This window comes from Pipistrellus kuhlii, unplaced genomic scaffold (assembly GCF_014108245.1).
Source record: "Pipistrellus kuhlii isolate mPipKuh1 unplaced genomic scaffold, mPipKuh1.p scaffold_m20_p_11, whole genome shotgun sequence".
NCBI lineage: Eukaryota > Metazoa > Chordata > Mammalia > Chiroptera > Vespertilionidae > Pipistrellus > Pipistrellus kuhlii.
Genome location: NW_023425416.1, coordinates 44,220,746 through 44,245,796, shown reverse-complemented (window position 1 = coordinate 44,245,796; position 25,051 = coordinate 44,220,746). Strand labels below are relative to the sequence as shown.

At 35.3% G+C, this 25,051-nt stretch overlaps 1 protein-coding gene across 11 annotated transcripts in view; it reads right to left on the bottom strand.

Annotated features, from left to right (window-relative positions):
• Window positions 1-25,051, bottom strand: part of GOLGA4 (golgin A4) — a 73,831-nt gene that overhangs the window by 22,489 nt on the left and 26,291 nt on the right. For 8 of the 11 annotated variants that reach the window (XM_045579412.1, XM_036431798.2, XM_036431790.2 and 5 more), the window contains 9 exons: window positions 24,577-24,675; window positions 24,105-24,234; window positions 23,014-23,201; window positions 22,639-22,722; window positions 20,203-20,350; window positions 10,574-10,752; window positions 7,409-7,537; window positions 6,260-6,415; window positions 55-4,277 (listed from right to left, as the gene is read on the bottom strand). In XM_045579412.1, coding sequence (XP_045435368.1) covers window positions 55-4,277; window positions 6,260-6,415; window positions 7,409-7,537; window positions 10,574-10,752; window positions 20,203-20,350; window positions 22,639-22,722; window positions 23,014-23,201; window positions 24,105-24,234; window positions 24,577-24,675 — 5,336 coding nt within the window. Of the gene's footprint in view, window positions 1-54; window positions 4,278-6,259; window positions 6,416-7,408; window positions 7,538-10,573; window positions 10,753-20,202; window positions 20,351-22,638; window positions 22,723-23,013; window positions 23,202-24,104; window positions 24,235-24,576; window positions 24,676-25,051 lie in introns of those variants that run through there. The other 3 variants (XM_036431793.2, XM_036431800.1, XM_036431799.1) reach the window with 3 other exon arrangements.

Sequence of the window (25,051 nt, the reverse complement as noted above, 5' to 3'; positions counted from 1 at the left end):
ACTTAAGAAGGACTGCCTTAAAAATATTCGTGTTAAAAAAAAAAAAAAACTTACTTGATTTTCTCTTCCATTTCTTGTTCATGCTCTTTCTTTGTTATATCCAATTCTTGCTGATGCTCCTTCCGCAACATTCGAAGATCTTTCTGCAACTTCACAATCTCCTTGCTCAGCTTCTGCTTCTCCTGCTCTGCCGCTGCTAATTTAAACTCCAGGTCATTGTGCTCAGTCTCCATGTTACTAAGCGATTTGGGTTGGACCACATAAGATTTGGACTTTTCTTCAGCACTTTCTTCCAAAATGTCTATGGCTTCATGTTTTCCATCCCTCTGTTGTTGCAAAGCCTGTAGTTTCTCATATTTTGAGGTCAACGCTTCCATTTCAACTCTATGTTCTTCCTTCTCTCTTAGTAGGTAGGCATCCAGCTCTTTTATCTTTTGCTCCAAAACCTGGCAGGTTAGTTCCTTCTCCTGGAGGGTTTTCTGGACATTGTCAAGCACATTTTCCAAGTTTTGCTTTGCCCCTATGTTATGTTTACCTCCTCCTTCTTCCATGGAATATTTGCTTTTTCCTTCAAGTTCTTCTTTAAGATGACTAATCATAACTTGATCCTCGTGTTGCTTTGTTTCAGCATGCTCTAGCTTTATTAAGAGCTCCTGGTATTTGCACTGCATTTCAGAATGAGAAGAAATGAACTCTTTCTTTTCCTCCTCTAGTCTCTGCAATAGTTTTTCTTTTTCGATTAAATTTCTTTGTAAAACACTGATTTTTTCCTCACATGCCTTCTGCACACAGCCTTGGGAATCTGCTTCTTCTTGCTCAGTACATGCTGCCACATTTTTTGCTGATCTGGGTACAACTGGTGTTTCTGACAGTGGTGAACTTTCCACTGATTTAAGTTTTTCCTCCAATATGTGAATTTCTTTTTCTCTTTCCTGCAATTTTGAATTTAGCTCACTCAAATGGCTTTCCATATCTTTTTTATACTGCTGTTCTTTCTCTTCCATTTGAGATAATAACTGCTTCTTGATGGAAGCAATTTTTTGTTCAGCTTTCTTCTTCAGTTCTGCTAATTTTGCAGCACTCTCTAACTCAAGTCTATCTTCCAATGCTTTTAACGCCTCTTCTTTGCTTTTCACGCTTGAGTTCACATGTTCCAATTCTTTCTTCTTATCTTCAAGTTCAGATTTCATGAAAGCCACTTGCTTTTCAAGTCTTAAGACCTTTTCTTCAGCTTCTTTGACCCTGTTGTCCTTTTCTTCTCCTAGCTCTTGACTGTGCTGAAGTTTCTGAACCATTTCGTTCTGTTCAGCATCCTTTTGTTGATTATAAGTTTTAAGAACTTCATTTAAGGACTCAATTTCATTTGTTTTCTGACTAATATGCTCCTCTAATTCCACAATTCTTGCTGTTTGAATTTTTAACTCGGTCTCTAAATTACACTCCTTTTTCTCCATCTTGTTATTCTTATCTTCCATTTCACCCTTTAAACATTCAAATCTTTTATTTTGTTGATCAAGGTCTTCCTTCAATAAAGTTATCTGCTCATCCTTTTCACTGGCTTCCTTTGTTTTTAACTCAATCTGCATCTGTAATTCTTTAATAGTATTTTGATACTGTGTAAATTTTGACTGTGCTTTTTTCTTCCATTCTGAGAATTTGTTAGATAAGTGATCTACCTGTTCAAGAGCAGAAATTTTCTCTTTGCTCAGAGTTTCAACTTTCAAAGATAAATCTTGCACTTGATCCAGCAGTTCACGCTGTTCCTTATCATGTCGCTCACTTAGTGAAGAAATGGCTGCATCTTTCTCAGTTAAACTGATACTGTTCTGAAGTTGAGCATTCAAATCAGTTAATTGTTTATTAAGACTACTGATCTCAGATTTTTTTTCTTTAAGCTCTTCCTTCATCGATGTAACAGCATTGATGTTTTCTGATAACTCTTTCTTCAACTGTGTGATACAAGACTCTTTTTCGGAGGCAGCCTGCTGCTGACTGCCACCCTCCCTCTGTAGGGCTTCTTTTTCTGTTTCAAGACCTTCGATATCAGCCTTCATGCTCTTGATTTGATTTTCTTTTTCTTCTAACTGGTGGGTAGCCTGTTGAAAAGAACTGTTGAGTGTATTTTGCTCTTCTGTTAGCTGTCTAAGCTGTGCTTCTAATTCAGAAACTTTGCAAGTTTTAATTCGTAGTGCCTCCTTAACTTTAGTTGTGTGATGTTGACAATGGGAAATTCTAGAGAGAACTGCATTAATCTTATTATTACTGAGGTTGATTAGTTCATTTGTTTTAGCTTGTAGTAAGGCTTCAGTTTTCTTAGCATAAATATCCAGCTGAGCTGCTAGATCCTCAGACAGGTTTTTGAATTCCAAGCTTTTGTCTTCTAGGTTTTTCTTACTTCTTTCATGTAAAGATCTTAAACTCTGAAATTCTTCATCTGTGGCTTTCAATTTGTCAGTCAACTCAGAAACCTTAAGCTTATCTTCTTCTGATAGTTTCTTTAGTTCGACTACATGCTCCTGCAGAAAAGTATTTTCCTTCTGAGAATGCTTCAAGTCACCTTCCAGCTTTTCAAGTTGCGCTTTCAGTTTCGTTTCATTTTGTGAGAGAGAATTTGTGTGAGAAGACTTCTGGTGGACTTGTTCCTGTAACTCCTTTATTACTGTATCCTGCTTACCACCTTCCTCCTTCAGCCATGCTATCTCCTTGCTCATCTCTTCCTTTTCACACCCAATTATGAGGATCTTTTGCTTCAGTTCTGCTACCTCTTGTTCTTTTTCCTGTAACTGGATTTCATGTTTCTCCTGAAAATCTTCAGCTTGCTGATGAAGTTTCTTCTCCCAGACTGAGATCACATCATTGAGTTCTCGCCTATGCACCTCAGTAAGACTTTCTATTTGCTCCCTTTGGTTTGTTTCTAGTCTTGACACTGCATCATTGATTCCAGCTGAGTTAGCCTGTGCCATTTCCAAAATTTTGGCATTGAACTGTTTTTCTTTCTGACTAAGCTCTAGAGCAGTATTTTCAAGCTCTTTTTTAAGCTTGGCTTCCTGATCCAACAATTTCTTCTTTAACGTTTCTTGCATCTCCTTTGCTTTCTGCTTAATTTTTTCCATCTTTTTTTCTTGATTTTTAAATTTGGTTTCATATTCCTCATGCAAAACACTAATACTGTCCTCCTTGGCCAATAATTTCTGTTTGAGTGTTTCGATTTCTTTGCTCTGTCCTTCTCTCATTTGTAAAATTACATTTTCTTTTTCCTTTAAGATTTGCTTTGTCTGTTCCTGCTCTATATTACTGTCTTTAAGTTGGGACTCATAGAGTTGGGTTAAAGATTTTACTTTTTCCTCCATTTCACTATTCTGTTTTTCAAGTTGCTGCTTTAAATCTTGCACCTGGATTTTGTGAGTGTCTAACTCAGTACAAACATCTTTCTTTTGTGTTTCAACGTCAGCTACCTGTTTTGTAAGAAGAGTTCTTTCTGCTTCCAAATCCAACAACTTCTGCTGTAACTGGGCCAACTGCTCCTCATATGCTTTTGCCTGCTCGTGTGTGGTGCTCTGGTGTGACTGAAAAAGGTCCAGCTTAGCAGAGGCCTGCTGGAGTTCCTTTTCTGACTTTTTAATATCTGCCTCTAAACTCTCCACATGAGCCTGATGCTCTTTCAAATGCTTATCCTTTTCCTTCAGTAGAAGCCCAAGTTGATTAATTTCATCTTTCAATGCCTTCTCAGTTATCTGGATAGACATCTCTTGCTCTTTAATAATATTATCAACTTGTTGCTGGTGATGATTTTTCTGTTCATCCAACTTGGCCTCCAATTCCTGCTTCACTTTATTTGCCTGATTCTTTAGTATAGAAAGTTCCTCTTCTAGCTTGTCACGGGCTTTTAACACTTCTGACAGTTCAGAGGATAATGACTCCAATTCTGTTTGCTTCACATCTAGCTTTTCTAATGTCCTTTCATTCATCTCTTCTATGTGGGCCTGGAAGAGATTCTCTTTGTCTTTCAACAATGTTTCTTTTTCCTGTTCGTACTTTTCTCTAAGTTTTTCCATTTCAGTCTGATGCTGTTGCCTTAAATTTTTGAGTTTTTCAGTCCAAAGGTTATCCTGCTGATGCTGCAGACTTTCCAATTCTGTCTTGTGTAATTCAACCATGATTTTAATTTCTTCATTGTGCTTATTTTTTTCAGCTTCCAAATGAGTAGCCAAATCTTGTGATTGAATTTTACTTTCTTGTAAGCTTTTTTCCAAACAACTTTCTAATTCAAGAATTCTCTGTTAATAAAAACAAATGTATTTTTATTAAGTACAATCTTATTTATCAGTAACAATACACATTACCTGATGTCTACACCTATTTAAAGATTAAAATGTAGATAAGTAACTCTACATATCATACGAAACACAAGAAAGAACAATCTGTGCTCAATTCCTAAATGAATTACATAACAAAGAAAATATTTTAAGCCCAACTCATAATTCCAGACTTTTTCTACCTACATGGATAACTATTTAAACTACCTATATTTCAAGAATATTTTTAATGGATAGTCAATAAGAAATAAATTATAAAGTAGATAACAATAACCGTTGGTAGAAAGAAGGGTATTTTTTCTGTGTTTTTATGCTTACATAATAAATTATGCTTACATAATTTAAATTTGAAAAATAAATAACATATATTATTTTTCATCCCCAAAAATTATTATTCAGGAGATAACTTGAAAAAAGAAGAAACTTATACAAATTTTACCAAAGATTACTATTACCTCATTAAAATATCAATCCTGACTCTGAAAGAAAAGGAGTTAAATAAGGCAGAGCCACAGAATGTCAGATAAAGACTTTAGGAATTACCAAATCCAATCTCTTCATGTAACAGGTGAGAAAATTAAGGTAACCCTAACCGGTTTGGCTCAGTGGATAAGCGTCTGCCTGCAGACTGAAGGGTCCCGAGTTCGATTCCGATCAAGGGCATGTACCTTGATTGCGGGCACATCCCCAGTGGGGAGTGTGCAGGAGGTAGATGATCGATGTTTCTAACTCTCTATCCCTCTCCCTTCCTCTATGTAAAAAAATCAATTAAAAAATATTTTTTTAAAATAAGGCGTCCCTGGTGGTCTAGTGGTTAGGATTCGGCGCTCTCTCTCTCATAAATAAAATTAAGGTAAAATTAATTTTCCAAAGCTAGCAATTGGAAGATCTAAGCTTGAGTAACCATTCCCCTCCATCATGCCATCTATATAATAAAAGTCCAATGACCGTTATGGCGGAACAACCAGTCACTATGATGCGCTGGCTACAGAGGCCACCACCAGCACACCACTGTCAAGCCTGATTGTGGTGGGCCGTCCAGACCTCACCCGTGCATAAGTTCATGCACTGGGCTTCTAGTCTTACATAAATGTTGGAAATGGAAAAATAAAGCAGTTTAGAATTACAGGTAAGTGTGACTGTTTCACTATCTAAATCAGAATAAAAAGTCAAAGTAAATGACATCAATTTACTCAAAACAAGGTGAACATTTCATATACTCCTGAGGGATGGGCCCAAAGGCCTTAAAAATGTGCACATTGAGACATATATACAAATATGTTTATTATAAAGCCATGTTTAATATGGAAAAAACTTAAATGTTAAAGTGTGATACAAAGAATAAATTATGTCCAGGACATGACTGAGATAAAGCTGGACAGGTAGGAAGGTACCTACAAAGTGAGGCCAATTCCTAAGGACCAGGGTAAGTAAGCAATGGAGTGGAGATGTTAGTAGAGTCTGAGTGCAAAGAATCAGCCTGAGTGGCTGACAGTACTGCAGCCAGCTATAGGCAGCATCTGGAGCACCCTGCAGCCAACATCAAACCTCTCCCATTAATAGCTATCACTATCAAAAATCAAGTGCATGGCCAAAACTAGTTTGGCTCAGTGGATAGAGCGTCGGCCTGCAGACTGAAAGGTCCCGGGTTCAATTCCGGTCAAAAGCATGTACATTGGTTGCGGGCACATCCCCAGTAGGGGGCGTGCAAGGGGCAGCTGATCAATGGTTCTCTCTCATCAATGTTTCTAACTCTCTACTCTGTATCACTCTCCCTTCCTCTCTGTAAAAAAATCAATAAAATATATTTTTTAAAAAAAATCAAGTGCATGTATATGCAAATCTATCTCAGTAAAACAAAGCTTCTCTACAACTGGAGAGAGAACATAGTTCTCCTATTCAACAAATTTGAGCTCTGGAACCTGAATATTATATAAACTTACAGTTCTGTAAGTCTCTGCTTCTTGCTGAATGTCCTGAAGTTTATTTTCACTCTCTGTGAGGATTGCTTTTTTCTGCAACTCTAACTCTTCCAGGGCCAGAGATTCTTGCTGTTCTTTTTCATGGGTGATCTTCAAATATTCTGACTGACATTTTTCCTGTACCAAAAGCAAAACCACCTTAGACCAACATAAATCTTCAGCACTCCCAAAGTTCTTCTATACAAATCATACATTTCATTTGATCTGCACAGCAGCCCTGTGAGGTAGGCAGTATCTTCACCTCTCTTCCCATGCTCTAGTCTACAGGAACATGCACTGTGCCTTTTCCAATGTGGTCTGGCCAGTCTTTGCCACAATTACTATTGATATGAAAAGTCTTATTCCAGTAACCCCACTACATCTACTGTTTTTCCACCACTTAAAATGTTGTGGAAAACGCTGCTGAATGTGAAAGATCACACAATTGCCACTACCTCTTCTCTGCGCTCCAGAGTTCCCTTTTTAAACTCTAGGCAGAGAAACTAGATTATGAATTTATGTAATTTTTGAGAAACAACTCTTTATAATAGCAAGTCCAATATGAAAAAACAGTCAAAATCAGAGGATTACATAAGAATAGATGAATTTTCCCGAGCTGGTTTGGCTCAGTGGAGAGAGCGTTGGCCTACAACTGAAGGGTCCTGACTTCTATTCCAATCAAGGGCACATGTCCTGATTTCTAATCAATCAAGGGCACAGGCTCGATCCCCAGTAAGGGGCACACAGCAGACAGCCGATCAATGATTCTCTCTATAATTGATGTTTCTATCTCTCCCTCTATTCCTCTCTGAAATCAATAAAAATATATTTAATTTAAAAAAATACATAAATTTGAACCATAAAATTCCTATAAAAGCTACATAATTATTTTCGATGATCTGGGCTCTTTTACCTTCTCATCAATCCTGAAAAGCTTCTTCTTTGATTGATCTTATTATTTATCAATATTCACCATTTGAAAAGCTCTGACAGCCCCTTTTCTGCCTCTGTCCTATCTCTTCTTGACTCAAAGGTCAATGCCGCCAGTAGTCTGACCCTGGAAGCCAGGGGTAAGGAGATGACAACTTATAATGCTGTGAAGATGACTTATAGCAAGAACAAAATACTTACAAGAGCTGCTTTCATTTGCTCTTGAAATTCCCTTTCTTGGGTCTGAAACTTCTTGGTCATCTCCTGCTCTTTGTTGGCCAACTCTTCTTCATGAAGCTTCTGTAGTTTAGCAATTTGTTCTGAGGATTCCTAAAATCAGCCAGATAATTAAAATGAAACATCCAGAATAAAATATGTAACTGTACAACCAAATAATATTGTTACAGTAATCAATTTTCAAACTACCACTTTGTATTGATAAGAAGAAAAAACAAAATACTTCCCATATAAATCAAGTCACCAAAGTCACAAGTTCAAAGAAAAATCAGTAAAGTATTGCTCAATTAATATTGCTGTTGCAGTAGTCAGTCCTGTGGGGTCAATGCCCCTTTTCCACATCTTGCAGGGATTTCCTCACCAACTGGGAAGTACAGTAGAGGAAATAAGGATGTTCCCAGAGATGGTGCTTCAGTACAGTCAAGCTGCCCAGTCTGCACCAATCTAATTATGTCTAGCTTTCCACATCTTGCAGGGATTTCCTCACCAACTGGGAAGTACAGTAGAGGAAATAAGGATGTTCCCAGAGATGGTGCTTCAGTACAGTCAAGCTGCCCAGTTTGCACCAATCTAATTATGTCTAGCTTTCCAGACATGCACTATTTATCAAAAACGATGAACCTTGCCCTGGCCATTGTGAGTCGGTTGGAGCATGGTCCCGTACAACGCAAGGTGGTGGGTTTGATTCCTGGTCAGGGCACATACCCAGGTTGCAGGTTTGATCCCTGGTTGGGGGCAACTGATCAATGTTTCTCTCTCATATCCACGTTTCTCTCTCTCTCTCCCTCTCCCTCTCCCTCTCCCTCTCTCTCTCCCTCTCCCTCTCTCCCTCCCTCCTTCTCTCCCTCCCTTCCTCCCTCCCTCCTTCTCCTTCTCCTCCTCCTCCTCTTATTGAAATCAATGTGTTTACAAGCTACTGACCTTCTTTCTCTGACAGAAGACTTAATCTTATACAAATGTGAAACCTCCCCTAAATAAATATTTTAATATAATCAAATAAAATTACTAACAAATTAGGATGAGGGGTCCACTAGACAAAATAAAAATGTAAAAAAAGCCAATACTCTTCTGAAAAATAATAGCAATAAGAGGAAGTTATCAAATAGAACATATTATAAACTAGAATAATTATAACCATGTAATACAACACAGGGTCAGGAAAATCAGTGGGATAATAGAGAATCCAGGGAGGAAAAAACCCATATGTAGCATTATAATAATTCAGTATGTAATAAAAATAGCATGTCATGTCAGAGGTAGAAACATGGATTCTTTTAAAAAGTGATTTGGAGACTATTTAGTAGTGATCTGGAAAAAATTAAAATTGGCTCCCTACCTCACTCCTTATACTAAATAAATTCCAGTTGGACCAAAAATTTAACCATAAAAAATAAAAACATATAAGTGCCAGAAGAAAACATAGAATTTTCAAAAATGATCTCAAGTAAGAGCCTATTTTTAAAGGACAATAATCCAATAGCATTTTAAAAAAGGGAAAATTTCCACATGGCCAAAAACAACCAACAACATAAAGCCAATAAGTAAAAAACAGGGACATTATTTGGATAACAGCATCTTATATCTGAACAGATAATCCCCACCATAAGTAAAGAGCATCTATAAATCAGTAAGAAAAAGTCCAAGAACCTAATATGAAAATGAGTCAAGGATTTGAACAGGTAGCTCTAAAAGAAAAACTACAAATTCTTTTTAAATATATAAAAATGTGTTTATCATACTGGTAAGAGATATGAACATTAACAATATAATTATATCTCTTTTTTTAACTAATGAGCTTGGAAAGATAACAAAGTTAGGCAATACCATCTTTGTGTAGGGGGAACATTATATAAACTAACACATTATATAAACTGTCCTTCATGGAGTTTGCAGCAACTATGCAATAATTAAAAAATAACATAAATCTCTGCCTAATATTCCATTTCTAGGAAATCTACCCTGAAAAAAATATATATGTGATCAGATAAAAATACTCATCTGCAATAGTGAAAAATATACTAAACATCTATTAGCAGATGACTGATTAAATTATGAGACATTCATATAATAAAATCCAGAGCAGTCTTTAGAACAAATGGGCATTATTGGCCTAGGTGGTTTGGCTCAGTGGATAGAGCGTTGGCTTGCGGACGAAAGGGTCCCAGGTTCGATTCGGTCAAAGGCACATATCTTAATTCTATTCATCGGTGTATAGAAAAGTACCACCAGCAGGGAATTCTTAGGCTCCTCAGACCCTGGGCCTGGTCAGAGGCAACCAATTGATGTGTTCCTCTCACATCAGTGTTTCTCTCTGTCTTTCCCTTTCTCTTCCACTCTCCCTAAAAATCGATGGGAAAATATCCTCAGGTGAGGATTAACAAAAAAACAAAAATTAATTAATTAAAACAAATGGGCATCATTATCAATTACCAATGATAAAGAATAATTTCCAAGGCAGATTATTAAGTGAAAAGGCAAAATATAGAGCAGCATATATAACATGCTATCTTTTGTACTTAAAAATTAAAGAGAAGATTTTAAAACATAAAAGAGAAATTATATGCAGAGACTACCTCTGGGACGTACCGTATTTTTCGGACCATAAGACGCACTTTTTCCCCCCCAGAAGTGGGGGGGAAAAGTCCCTGCGTCTTATGGTCCAAATATAGCCTACACATATACTTTAAAAAAAAAGTTTTTTTACTTGCCCGGCTCTGTGTGGTCTCTGTGTGCTTGCCCGGCTCTAAAATGGTTCTAAATGCTGCTGTTTACTTTACAGAGTTGATTACATGTGTTTATGACTGTGATGTTGGGTTTTAATGCACATAAAATATTTTAGGACACTATTTGTTTCAGAATCTTTTTTTCTTCATTTCCCTTCTCTAAAAACTGGTGCGTCTTATGGTCCGGTGCGTCTTATGGTCCGAAAAATACGGCATATTCAAAAAGAAATAAGCATTTCTCTGTCAGAGTGCTTTTTTCCTATATCCTGAACATCTTGAAATGGTCAAGTTCTAAAATACAAAATAACTCTTCTTTATACTCAAAGATTGTCAAAGATTGTCAGAAAAGCATAATACTCAAATTTTCTAATTACTGTAGCCCATTTCAATCTAAGATTATTCTTACTTTCTTTACATCAACAACCTCCTGTTTCACCCGACTTAATTCCTGTTGAAGACTGGTGCGTTCCTCCTCACTTTTTTTTTCAAGAGCTTTTATTTGTTCATCCATTTCTGCCTTCATTTTTCTCCGTGATTCTTCTGTTTTTTGGGCTGTACTCAAAGCTTTTTCAAGTTCCTCAAAAGCTATAATGAAAACAGCAGAAAACAAGTATCTCAAGAAATACTATCATTGAGTTGAAGTGTTTTACATTCAATTTAAAGAACTAAGAGCAGCAGAAGCAGGACAGGTTAAAAAAAACTCATCAGTGTTTAAGCCAGGAGATACTTCTGAGTGGTTGAACAAAGCCGCGAGAAATGTTGTCACTGAATCCAATTTGTTATTGAGTTCTGGATTAGGATCGTACAACTGTGTATATGAACTGAAGCTCAGAAGTCTGAACCAAATATTTAATTACTAATGTTCCTCACGCTGCCCCCAATTGCCCTTATGGATAAGAAACTCAAAGGCTTATACCTACTTCTGTACTATGTAATTTTAATTGCTTCTTTTGTTTGATATGCAGTTATCTATTATCAATAATTAGTTAATATTATTTATTCACTAGCACATTTTTAATGTAAAAGTTATTCTTTGATGAATCTTACTTTTAAAAACCTGTTAACAATATAGTAAAAGAACAGAATGTTATAGTTTTTAACATATACTGGCTGAATCACATAATTAAACAATATATTTTGAAATGAAACCTACTTCCTATATAAATTGTGAACTAGGAACATTAACTGGAAAACTTTACCTAATTCATCAGTGTATAGAAAAGTACTACCAGCAAAGAATTCTTAGGTGAAGAAGTAAAACTTCAGGGCCTGCAAAAAACAAACATCTAGCCTAGAGTTTAAGGAAGCCAAACAGCTCACCCAGATCAAACAAAATTAGATGTGTTGGGTGCAACAACTGGGTAACTTGGCACCAACAATATGCATGTATGTATATTTATGTATATGTATGTATGTACATGCCCACACATTCTCTATTGGCATAATGATACCCTGTAAAAACGTACTGCTTTTATTATTCTAGATTATTTTCTTTAGCCCTCATAGAAGACATCAGACTTCTCTTTGCCACTGAGATGGACTATAAATAAAACATCAATTAGTAAGACAGGTTTTAATCCTATCAAGAAATGTATGTCAGGGGGGATAGTTCATTGACATACATAGGGCATTTTTACTTCCGATGGTATAAGAAATGTGGAACTTTAATCATGGCATCTCTGGGGAAAAGTCCTTTTATTAACTACACATAGCTTAATAGAGAGTGGTTTAAGCACAGCAAGTTCATACCTAAAGGTAGAATCTGTTCTAAAGCATTTTCTTAATAGCAAATTGCATTCGTTCAGAAAAAGGCAAGAAAAAGGCTCATTTCAACTAACAACTGGGAAATATAATTTACATTGCTTACCATTTAAACAAAAAATTCTCTAGACAACCATGTATCTTTGATATAAAAACAAATCTGATTTATTCATTTTATAAGTCCAAAGCATAAAACTAATGCTGACACTCTAAATTTCAAAGAAACATTAACTAGCTGAAATTATTTTTAAAGGTTCCTATACTAGTTTTACTGGTATTTGTATGCCAACAGCAAGATGATAATTCTTAAGATATAAATATGTTAGAAAATAAAGTATTTAAAAGATAATGTTGCCAAAACCAGTTTGGCTCAATGGATAGAGCATCAGCCTGCGGACTGAAAAGTCCTAATTTTGATTCCGGTTAAGGGCATGTACCTTGGTTGCGGGTACATCCCCGGGGGGGGGGGGGGGGGGGGGGGTGTGTGTGCAAGAGGCAGCTGATCGATGTTTCTCTCTCATCGATGTTTCTAACTCTCTATCCCTCTCTCTTCCTCTCTGTAAAAAAATCAATAAAATATAGTTTTAAAAATTAAAAAAAAGATAATGTTGTCTTCGTTTAATTTAGATATTCTTTACTATAAATCCTGGCCGGTGTGGCTCAGTTAGAGCATTGTCACAAGGTTGCGAGTTTGATTCCTGGTAGGGCACATACGTAGATTGCAGGTTCAATTTTGGTTGGGCATGTTTCTCTCTCACAATCGATGTTTCTCCCTCCTTTTCCTTTCTCTCTGCCTTCCTCTCTTTAAAATTAAACAAACATATCCTCCACTGAGAAATTTATTTTACAAATTCTCATGTCAAATATAAAAAAAGTCTCTTACTACTAATAAGAAATTTCATTTCCTAATTTCTTAGAAATCAAGTAAAGTGATCAATTATGGGAAAGATTCTGTAAGAGTGCTCACTGCTTAGTTTGTGCTGAAGGTTTAAATGTGGAAAAGGAAAACATGAAAAAAGAATGATAACATTTTTGAATGCTTGGATGTCATCAGCCTTCCTTCCCCCTGCTGCCATCATTGGCTTCCCTCTGGCTCCCAGAACCTGGGCTTCCCTCCGCGGCCAGCAGGCAACTGGGACCCCGGGGCTTCCCTCACAGCCTCCACTTCGTCTGGAAGGTCATCCAGAAGGACAGCAGATCTGATTAGCTGTCCTTAGGTCTAATGCTTTTATTATTATAGATGCCTAGAGATCTTTTTTTTTTCTTTTTTTTAAGTTTTCATTTATTTCAGAGAAAGGAAGGGAGAGAGAGAAATAGAAACACTGATTGGCTGCCTCCTGTATGTCCCTTACTGGGAATTGAGCCTGCAACCCAAGCATGTGCCCTAACCGGGAATTGAACCAGCAACCTCTTGATAAAGGAACAACACTCAACCACTGAGCCATACCAGCCAGGCTACCTAGAGATCTTTTAATTCAATATCCTCATTCAAATGCAAGAACTAAGGCACCAATTTTTTCCTCAGATGATAAATCAACTTGAATATATAGGGCTTGATGGTAAAACTTTAAAGTTGTATTTAAGAAACAACCCTTACCTTGCATTATTTTTAAAAACTAAGAATACTGACATTAATCAAGTTCAGGAGAGCAATAATATAAACCAGAATTTTTAGACCTTGCAATTACTGATGGCTTCTAACTCAACAAAATGTATCATGTTATACCTCAGACAGATACAAAAAAACTCAACTGCTTTCCATTCTCGTCCTCCTTTACAAAAATGGCATTAAAACACATTGCATATATCCACATATAGGAAACATATTTTAAACCCATTCAGGATTCTACACTGTATCACAAATGAAGCCACCTCCTTACAGGAAGTCTGTCTTCAATAATGAATCCCATTTCAATGCTGAAGGAGGATACACTGAGAGTTTACTTACTAACCAGAAACATTTCGCTTTCTGATGTTGCAAAAACCAGGTACAATAAATTGGTGTCCCAAATGAAACTATGCTAGGACTTTAATGTGAGTGCTAAAGAAGTATGTTCTGAATATCTACATAGTTTATCTTGCAATTGCCAACGAAGGACAAGTGAGTGGAGAGAATGAAAGCATATATCGGCACAGCTGACAAGTCTCTGCCAACATGCAAGTGCTCAGGAAAACCACGGTCACAACACACAACAACGGGACGCTAAGCACAAACTGCCACCGAATGTTGCAAGAACACACTGTGTTCTTCCAAAGCAAAATTCAATGTATCTCAGGCAATTTTTATTTTTTAAAAACTTTGAAAATATTTCTGGCAAAAATTTTATGGTTCCTGACAAATGAAAAACATGGAGGCCTTTTATTGCTAGCTCCTCACTTTCCACTTCGGATGAGGTTCATTCACATCTATGGGAATTATAAAAGAGACAAATGCTCACTGCAAGAGTTAAGTGAGAATTGTTGGCAGCAGCTCAATAATCCAACCATTCATTCATCATATATTTTGGATGTCTGCCACCTGCCAACTATATGCAAAGCACTGGGTGACATAAAGAAAAATTTTTCACACACACACAAAAGTTGAAGTAGTAAGAAAGGGAGATAAACAAAAGAATTAATCCTTAGGAAGAGGTAGGAAGAATGTGGCATTTGCTTTTGCCACTCACCACCTTTTCCTGTCCTTATCTTTGATGTCCTTATTAACCAACCTTCTAACAAAAGCCAGAATTCTGAGATTCCAGGCAGCATTACGGGTTTGTTGCACTGTTCCAGAGGACATGTTACTATAAGAATAACAAGACCCACTTCTACTCCCACTATAGGGAATAAACAAACATGCAGAAATGAGGAAAGGTTGCCAATCCCTCAATGGAATGTTAGTCCTAAAATGCTGATTGAGAACATCAGAAAATGAATAAGTAAGCTAGTGTCTAAGTCTTTATCCTAGTTTTTAAAAAAAAATTTTTAAAGCTGCAAAATGCATGTGATATTAAACTAAAAAACACAGATTATACTACAAAATGAATAAAATGTTAATTAACAGAAAAGGCAACCAAAAGAATTTTTATCAGAATTCCCATCTAATCATCAAGACTTGTGAATAAAAGCAAATCTAGCCGAAACCGGTTTGGCTCAGTGGATAGAGTGTTGACCTGTGAACTGAAAGGTCCCGAGTTCGATTCTGGTCAAGGACATGTACCTTGGTTGTGGGCACATCCCCAGTTGGGGTTATGCAAGAGGCAGCTGATCGATGATTCTCTCTCATTGATGTTTCTAACTCTTTCCCTCTCTCTTCCTCTCTGTAAAAAAAATCAATAAAATATATTAAAAAAAAAAAAAAAAAAAAAAAAGCAAATCTAGTGGCAGTTTTCAAAGTGATCCAAAGATCCATGGGTCCTGAGACCCTTTCATAGCACCTATGAGGTCCTCTCTTTTCCAAATACATATCTACATGAGGGGAGATTTTCTTTATATATTTAAATCACAACAGATTAAATGCAAAAACAGATATAAAATCTATCTTCTATTAAGCTAAATAATGAGATTAGTAAAAATGTAAAACAAGGCCACTTTTCACACAAAATTTTGTTTTGGAAAATATAGGTAATTTTCATAAAAGTATTTAACTAATATGTATTAGGCTTCTAGCTGTTATTTTTAAATAAACTAAACAAACATTTTTAAATTTCTAATACAATAAATATCTCACTACATATAACCCACATAAACAAAAGTTCTTTGGAATCCTCAGTAAGTTGTAAGAGTATAGAGAAGTCTATAAAACCAAAAAAATTTGAAAACCACTCTCTAGAATTTAACTGAAAATAAAGTAATATTTCCACCCAATGGCCCAATCAGACACTGCAATATTTATATACAAATTGGGGCCTTTGGATATTTAATAACATCACATGTACAATGAAGATCTAGTTTTTAAACCACTGCATAAGATTCATTCTGTAGATCAATTATACTTTGACTTTTTAAAATGTATAAATCAGTACAAAATTTCATGTACTTTATATTAACCATACAGATTTATCTATCAATAAACCTTAAAAACATTAGTCTGATCTTAGAAAACATTAGACTAAAGCTGAGTAAATGAAGATACAATTATGTAGCAAAGAAATGTGTTGTTCTGCTTGCTGATGCTTTCCAGATCAGTGACAGTGCCATAAACAAGTGCAGGGTAACCATGACTACCTAGATATAGGGGTGCATAGCTACTACTGTAGAAATGTGTTGAGCGCCTACAAATACATAGCTATTAAATAAACAATCTATAATGTATAAAACTCTAATTCCATTTAAAATAACACATTTTTCCATCAGATATTCATTTAGTGCCAAAATATGTAACTTAATCTAACATGGAAGACTTATCTGTTCTTTAAAGCATAATTTTATTTTATTTTTTTGCCTGAGAAACATGGAATTTTCTTTGTAAGGCTTATCCTAAGCACCATGATAAGAAAACAAATAGCCCTTACCCCAATCCTGTTCATACAAGGCTTGGGAAAGGCAGCATGATTCACTTATTGGCATGTGTGGATGCACAAAAATAAGATGTTTTGTGAGACTTAAGACTCCAAGAAAACTGTTACATAAATTATCAAAAACTAACAAAGCACTTAAATACACCTGTGATTTTTGTTTATTATATAAATATGCATAAATCTTATACATTATTTAAATATATAAGCTCTATTTTAAAGGGTCTTTCAAACATCAAATAAATACGTTCTCCTAAATGTCTTTGGTGTATCAAACCTATACTATACAAATTAATTTTAAAAACTTATTTTCTACCCAAACACAACATGGCAATAAAAAAGCAAAGAATGACATAAGCTAATTTAAGTTTTTAAATGCAGCCAATCATATAAAACACATAACTTCAGCAAAGACAGGTGCATGAAAGGGAAACAGAGCTTACAAAGATAGTGGATTCTGAAAACTTCCCTAATCCAAGCAGAATATTTTATTCATCTTGCATACTTGTAGGCAAGGACATTTTAAAGAAGGAGTAAGAGTTATCTTATGATGTGAGTTCTCTTTTTAATTGGCTTTATTTAAATTACTTAAAGGTAACTAACAAAAAAGACTAAAAGTCTATAGAAAGAATTAACCTTGAGAAAAAAATGAAATATGAAATGGGCTGTATCACAGGATTTAGTATTATTCATAATAGCAGAAATTGAAAATAATAGACATTAATCAGTAGGGAAATGGTTAAGTAAATGATGTGCATGCATTCTGACACAGCCATTAAAATGTTAGTATTTTAGCAACATGTAAAAGTATCCTAATATAATATTAAGTGGAGAAAAAAGGAGCATGCAAATTTGTATATACAATATGATAAATTATTTACAATAATATAAAAATAAGTATTAGAAAAAAGACTAAATGTAAGTGTACTGAAACAGTGATATACTTTCATTTTTTCTTTTTTCCAATATTTATTGTAATATCCTGTATTAGTAACTAGCCAGCTACCCTCACCTCATATCCTGGTTGAAACAAACACACAAACACACACACACACACACACACACACACACGCACACAAGTACACGCACACACCATACACACACACACACACACACACACACACAAACACACAAGACCTAGTGTGAATATTAGTAGCATTAATATTCTGTACTGGTACTGTATTGAAGAGATAATCTAGATAATTGTAATAATACCTAGCACCCATAAAATACAGCATTATGCACTAAAGCTAAATCACCAGACTTCTCTAAGTTTAAAAATCTGTTTACTTAAAGATATGACTATCTGTTCCTAAGTGGCGTCTAGAAAGAAATACCATCAACAGTTGTAGTAAAATGCTTATAACAACTGAATTTATTTGGCTTTTTTTTTTTTTTTTTTTTTTTTTTTTTACCAAATAAAGTAAATAATTTTAACAGGACAAGAATAATATAGTATGATACTTTAAAAACATGCCTAACTATTCCACTAGAAAGTAAAGTACCATAGGTTGATACAGCATCCTAAATTAGGCATGTCACCATGTTCACATAGTCTCAATATTTTATAAGATTGTCCTTTTGAAAAATAATAAACATTCCAATTTCCTTCGCCCTCCAACACATGGAAGGCACTACAGTTCATCTAGAAAAACTAAGAATAGACTGTTTTCCACTAAAAGTATGGGAAATGTAGTTGAACTAGTTTTAACCTCCAGAATAAGCAAGCCAAAGAAATTAGTTGTCTACTAATATCTACATGCCAAAAATTATTAAATATATCAGTTAAACTTTTTATAGTTGAAAATACATAGTACATTTGTATTCTTTGGTAATTATTTTATGTAGATACTAGAGGCCCAGTGCATGAATTCATGCATGGGTGGGGTCCAGTCGGCCGTCGCCAATTGGGGGGGGATGAAGGGGGACCAGGGGCAGGACCAGTTGAGGAGAGGGGCCACAGGGGGTTGGCCAGCCAGCCCCACCCCCTGGTTGAACTTCCAGTTGAACTCCTAGTAGAGGGGACAATTTGCAATATTAGCCTTTTATTATATAGGGCAATTTACTTCTAAAAACCTGAACTGCATGCCGAAACCAGTTTGGCTCAGTGGATAGAGCATCAGCCTGTGGACTGAAAGGTCCTGGGTTCGATTCCAGTCAAGGGCATGTACTTTGGTTGCGGGCACATCCCCAGTAGGGAGTGTACAAGAAGCAGCTGATTGATGTCTCTCTCATCGATGTTTCTAACTCTCTATCCCTCTCTCTTCCTCTCTGTAAAAAAATCAATAAAATATATTAAAAAAAAAAAAAAAAACCCTCAACTGCAAGGTTTAATGTTGTTATTGTTTCCTTTTCATGGCCAGCTCTTAGGTATTTAGCCTTTGAATTTTAATTCTAAAAAAAAAGACAAATATTTAACAGAGCAATTGAATTCTCTAAGAATCAGATGATTTTCACAGACTATTTTATAGAAACTCTACTTCCTTTCAAAGACCTTTTCTTACATTTAGCACTAAGTTGGAATTTTTTGTCAGTTGGCATATCCACTTTATATGTGAACTAAGAATCACTTTATATATGAACAATTCAGTTCAGACTCAATTATGACCATTAGATGAAATGCAGTTGGTGTCCAAATCTAGTTACCATAATAGACTTAAAAGGCAGTATCTTCAGTGTAAAATAAGTCTGTTATAACATTCTATCACAGCCCTCAATAATTATGAACCAAAATAAAATTTTAAATATCTATAAAAGCACTTATAACTGTGGTCTAAAGACTTTCCAAAAGGAATGTCTATTAAATAACTTTGTCTTAATCCTATCTTTATTAATTAATTTTTAATATTTTGATAGTACTATTAACAGAAAATTTTCTCAATTTACAGGCTATCAATTATTTATCATATTTAAAGACAAAATACATCTGAATTTTAAAGAAGAGGAGGAAGACTGTATTATTAAAAAGGTGAGTAGAATAGTTATCTGGGTAATTTTTATCCCACATGTGAATTATCTACACTCCAGTTTCTACATTTCTGAAACTGCATCCTGGGAATCTACTTCCCACCAAATTCAAAGACCCTTTTTTTAAGTTTTCATCCCATCTCCTCCACTTCTGGAAATGACTCTGATATTCCCAAAAAAAAGTATAACTTTCCATAATTCCTATGACTTCTTGGTGCCTTTTTAATTGATTTCTCTCTACTAAACTCATCCCTCTGGTTAAGAGCAGACTCTGAGCTCAAAATGCCTGGAATCAAAACCTGACTATACACTTACTCTCTGTGCATGAATGTAAGCAAGTTACTTACCTTCTATGTTCTTGCATTTTATTATTTGTAAAATGAGATTAATAATAATACCTACTTCATAGGAATTGTGATGATTAAATATAAGTGCACACACAGATAAATACCAGAGAGGCATTTATAATAGAGCCTTGCAAAAATAACTGTTAGCTATCAGTAGGATCAGCAGCGTATACAAAGTGGGTATATTAATCAACTGGAAATCATTCTGCCACTGGTTTTACTACTACCACTGCCTTTACTACAACTGTAAAAATCTCATCTTTTAGAGAAATCAGCCTCTCCTACGTAAATAATCATAGTTTACCATCCCCTGCCTCCTCCCAGGAACAGCCCAGTGTCTTATACAGAGTCTCTACAGTTAAGCATTTCTGTCAAACTTAATTTTCCTAAATGTTGATTGGAAAAGTTGCACTTTACATGACTTTTGAGCTCTAACATAAAATGAGTAACCCCTGAGTTCTTACCAGCTCTTTCAGACTTTTCTTTCTGCTCCCGTAATTCCTCTCCCTGGGTAGTCATCTGTTTGATGCGACATCGAAGTTGAGCAATTTCTTCTTCTTTCATCTCCAGGGTTTCATGCATCTGCCGTTTTGTCTCTGCTATTACCATTCCCTAAACAGAAGGGCAGACTCTAAAGTGTTTGCATAACAAAACTGCATCATCAATAGCATGTATCAAACTTACTATAAAGGCAGAAAACAAAGTGCTTCTTAGTAAATACAGCATAAGAATTTTTTCATTATTTTATAAACTGAAGTTTGTGTTTTTCACTATATACTACACTGTCTACTGCAATAACTTTGGTTACCTGACTTATCAGTGTATTTTTTATTTACTGATATCAAAATATTGTAGTAAGCTTAATCTTTTAAGTATTATAAACATATTTTAGTTTAAAAACTTATTTTATAATCTTCCTATGAATGTTTGCCATATTTCCCCCGTCTTAGTAAACAGTTTATAATGAACAAAATACAGCCTTTTGTATTTGGCTCAGAGTCATCATGAACTATAATTATGAATCTGCGCTGTAACGTGGAGAAAGCCTCGGAGGCTGCTGAGTGTGTAAGGTTACTGCTGCCACACTGAGTGGACCAAAACTGCAGTATAGATCTACCTGTTTTTTCTCTTTCCCCTTGTGAAAATCTATGTATCCACCGCTAATTCTTATTATGTCAGCGAGGCACCTCTATTCCTCCAATTTGCTAATTGCTACTGTCTTCCCACTCTTGGGTAACCTACACAAGAAATGAAGGTCACCTAGTCAGTCATCCATGACTAACAAAAAATGGGATGGTTTAACTTGTCCTTGAAAAGTAAGATTTTGTGACAGCTATTACCTTAAGAAGATTATTACTTTACTTCCAGGGTTTGTAAACCCCTGTTAATGTACGACTCTTACAGATGGCTAATTAAATGGACAGATAAAAACCAGGTAAGTGAGGCATTATTATATAAAATTTCAAAACAAAATCATGGCCTTCAGTTTCTTCAAATTACCAAATCACAAAAGAAAAAGGAAAGAGAAAGAGGGCAGTGAAACCTATAGATTAAAAGAAGTTTTAACAGTCAATCACTTGCAATAAAAGAATCTTATTTGAATCCTGATTCATAAAAATGGAAAAATAATGTATGAGACAAAAGGGAAATCTGAAACTAACTAGTTAATTGTATTAAAAATTTAAATTATTAATGTGATCATGATTATATGGTTATATTTTTATAAAAAAAGAGTCCTGCCGAGACCGGTTTGGCTCAGTGGATAGAGCGTTGGCTTGGGGACTAAAGGGACCCGGGTTTGATTCCAGTCAGGGGCATGTACCTTGGTTGCGGGCATGTCCCCAGTGGGGGGAGTGCAGGAGGCAGCTGATCAATGACTCTCTCTCATCGATGTTTCTGGCTTTCTATCTCTCTCCCTTTCTCTCTGTACAAAATCAATAAAATATACTAAAAAAAAAAAAAAGGAGTCCTTTACTTTTAAGATACATTAAAATACTTGTGAAAGAAATGATAAGGTTTCTTGGATTTGTCCCAAAAAGTTGAGGATAATGGGGTTGGGAATGTACAAATAAGATCAGCCATGCAATGTTAACTGTTGAAGCTGGCTGATGGGTTCATAGGAATTCATAACATTAATCTTTCTTCTTCTGTAAGTGTTTTAAGTTTTTCATAATAAAAAGGCTTTTTTTTTTTTAAGTGGGCCTTCATACATTCTATAGAGTAGAATCTAGCAAAAATGATATTATAGAATGAAAAGATTACCAATACACTTCAATAGAATGGCTCTGACATGTTCTTAATTGCATAGCTCCTGTAGCTATAAAACAGCATATTAAAGAAAATGGTGGATGGTGTGTAACCAACTGGGAGCAGCTTTTTAAAAAGGACCCAAGAACTTGGGACTGAAAGAGTTAAGTCAAAACTATTTTCCCATGAATTTTTCAGTTGTCATTGCTGCCAAAGCTACAGCTGCAGCTCCAACTCTACACTACCAATCTCTTTATTTATGCTAATTATACAATACATTAAGCTTCTCTCTTCTTTAGGCAATTTATCTAAAGATTATTCTGTTTCCATTTTATTTGAAAGACAATATTTTATCATCCGCATTTAGCAATGCCTTAATTATAAATAGCTTTTCTCTGAAGCATGTTATATACTATAAATAAATTTCTTTTGCAACAGTTATTCTAATCTATTGTATAAATCAAAATACTGAGACCCAGAAATCAGAGAATCAGCTTCACATGACACAAAACTAATGCGAGCAGTTATATAAATCTAGAAATTAAAACAAAAATATTTTTCATGGAAGCAGCTGCAATAATTTTGGAAAGCAGAGGTCTAAATGCTTCCAATTGCTTCCAAAAGTGCATTTAGTATCGTAAGTATTGTTTTACCTTATCTTGTTCAAGCTGTTCAATTAAGTTCTTTGCATCACGTAACTGAGTGATAAGTTTAGTCTTCTCAGCCATATGAAGCTCCTAAAAATTTTAAAAATTTTAAAAATTCATTTCCATCTCTAATAAAGCTTCTCCTTATATGAGAATTCTAAACATTTTATCTAATTTGGATACTTCTCATAGTCTAGAAGAAAAGTACATAGGATGTCTCAAAAGGGTTGTAACCAATATGAAGCCCAGAGCACTTGGGTGCCCTCTCCATGCTGTCTACAGGGGAAGGGAGGAGGCTTTGCAGAGGAGGTGCAGACCACGCTGGGGCCTGTGCATTTAGCTTGATGGGGCTACGTGAAACAAAACTTATTTGCTTTTTACCTTAATCTTTTCTAGCTCTTGAAGTCTTTCATCCAGTTGTTCCTGCAGTGCTTCTTTTTCACTGGTTAACAGTGTACATTGTTCCTTACGTGACTGAATTGTTTGCTTACAACGCTGCAATAGGTTCTCTTGACGCTTAACTCTTTGCTGAAGTATTTCCAGTGTGTTAGCAGAAGCTCCATCTTCAACTAATAACAATAAAGCAGCACAGCAGGGGCAGTGAGTAAGGAATATGAGGGCTTTAGGAGTTAATTCTGTTAGTACATAGAACTGTCCCAACTCTGCTATATCCTAAACCAGAGCAACAGAGAGAAGCACCCTTCCTTTATCTTATCTCCCATCCCAAAAGGATTAAGTATTCCTTCCAATGTATTCTAATCTCTTCCAGAAGAGTTCTGGTAAGTACACCTTTTTCCATTTCCTTACATTTATGAGTGAAGTTTTCACACTTCAGGGGAATTTCAGGGCCCCTTACGGAATGGTTGCTCAGACAGACACCTACTGTGGCTCTGGCTAGACTAAAAGTTTATCATAAATCTCTTGGAGACAAAGAGCTGGTAAATAAAAAGTAGAAATTTCATTGAATATGCACCTCAAAGCCTCAAAGAGTAGGGAGGACTATACATGGATTTTAAGAAAAAACTTAAACTACTCTTTTCCAGTTAGATAGCAAATAGGGCAAGAAGAGACATGTGTGAATGCAGAAATATGTAAGTAATATTATTTTAAAAATAATAAACAATTACATATTCATTCATCTTGAGTGGAACTATCCTGTTTCTATGAAAACTATTGTTATCAATAAAACAGTATAAAAAATAAAGTATAAGCTAATAATTTTATTTCAATTATAATGAAAATGAGGTGCTACTACTCACAGATTGTCAAGTCTTAAAACAATTACTTACTTTCTCCTGGATAACAACAAAGAACAGAAAAAACAACAACAAAAACGGTTGCATCTTCCTGGAAATGTTAGGATCAAGAATACTTTACTTCTATCTCGGCCCATGTCTAATAGCTCATATGCTAGAGTCTTGCAGCACCCTCCTCTGATTTTTAAATTAACATTTTGACAAGATGAAGCTCACCTACTGCCCCTACATCATTCTCTGTGTTTTCTTCAGTGACGCCTTCAGCCTGTGGTTCCATTTGAGGGAGTGGTTTTGTTAAATCAATATTCATGGGGCCATTTCGTAGCCGTTGTTTCAGTAGAGAAACCTAAGAAAAATGTGCTTCATTAGAAAAAATAAATGATTCAAAAGAAAATATAGCAGTAGTACTTTCTTTACAACAGAGAGGACAGAGTAAAAGAGACTCTTTTTGCTATACCAAGGGAAACAATTAAAATAAAAGGTTTACTCCTAACGCAGTTCATTTTTTGTTACTTTCAAGTATATCACAGCTAGCCAAAGGATAATAAATCAACCATTATCCTAAAAATTAACTCAGAAAAAGGAAAGAATTTTTTAAAATACCCCCATTTTAAAAAATATCTGGAACCTATTACATATCCCATCAATATTCCTTTTATTTTTCTTTATCCAAGTTTCACACTCTTACCTGAGTCTGGAGAACACTGATATACTGATCTTTTTCCTCTAAAGATGCATCAAACTCCTCTTGGAGGTGTTTCTTTGCTTGCTGGTCCATTTGGAGCTCCTAAAACAAAGGATTTTATAGGTAGATTTTAGCATAAAACAAAAAATTCAGACTTGAAGTTTTCAAAATTTAAAAAGATAGTCTGGAATTGCATTCCTCTTAAGATAAGGTATCAACAACAATAATTAAAAGATAATCAGCATTTAAAACATTAGTATTTAAAAAAAACATTAATATTTACACCAGCAAATAAATTTTGATCCTTCAAGAATATGAAGATCCAAGAATAATATTTTGTAGTTGTAATGACTGCTGAATTGAGGATTAAAAAAAATTACTGAGAATAAAAAAAATCCTGGAACTACTACTCAAAATGCTGCTTTCTTTAGGTCCTTAATGACCTTCCTAACTGAATCCAATGGTCTTTACCTCTGTG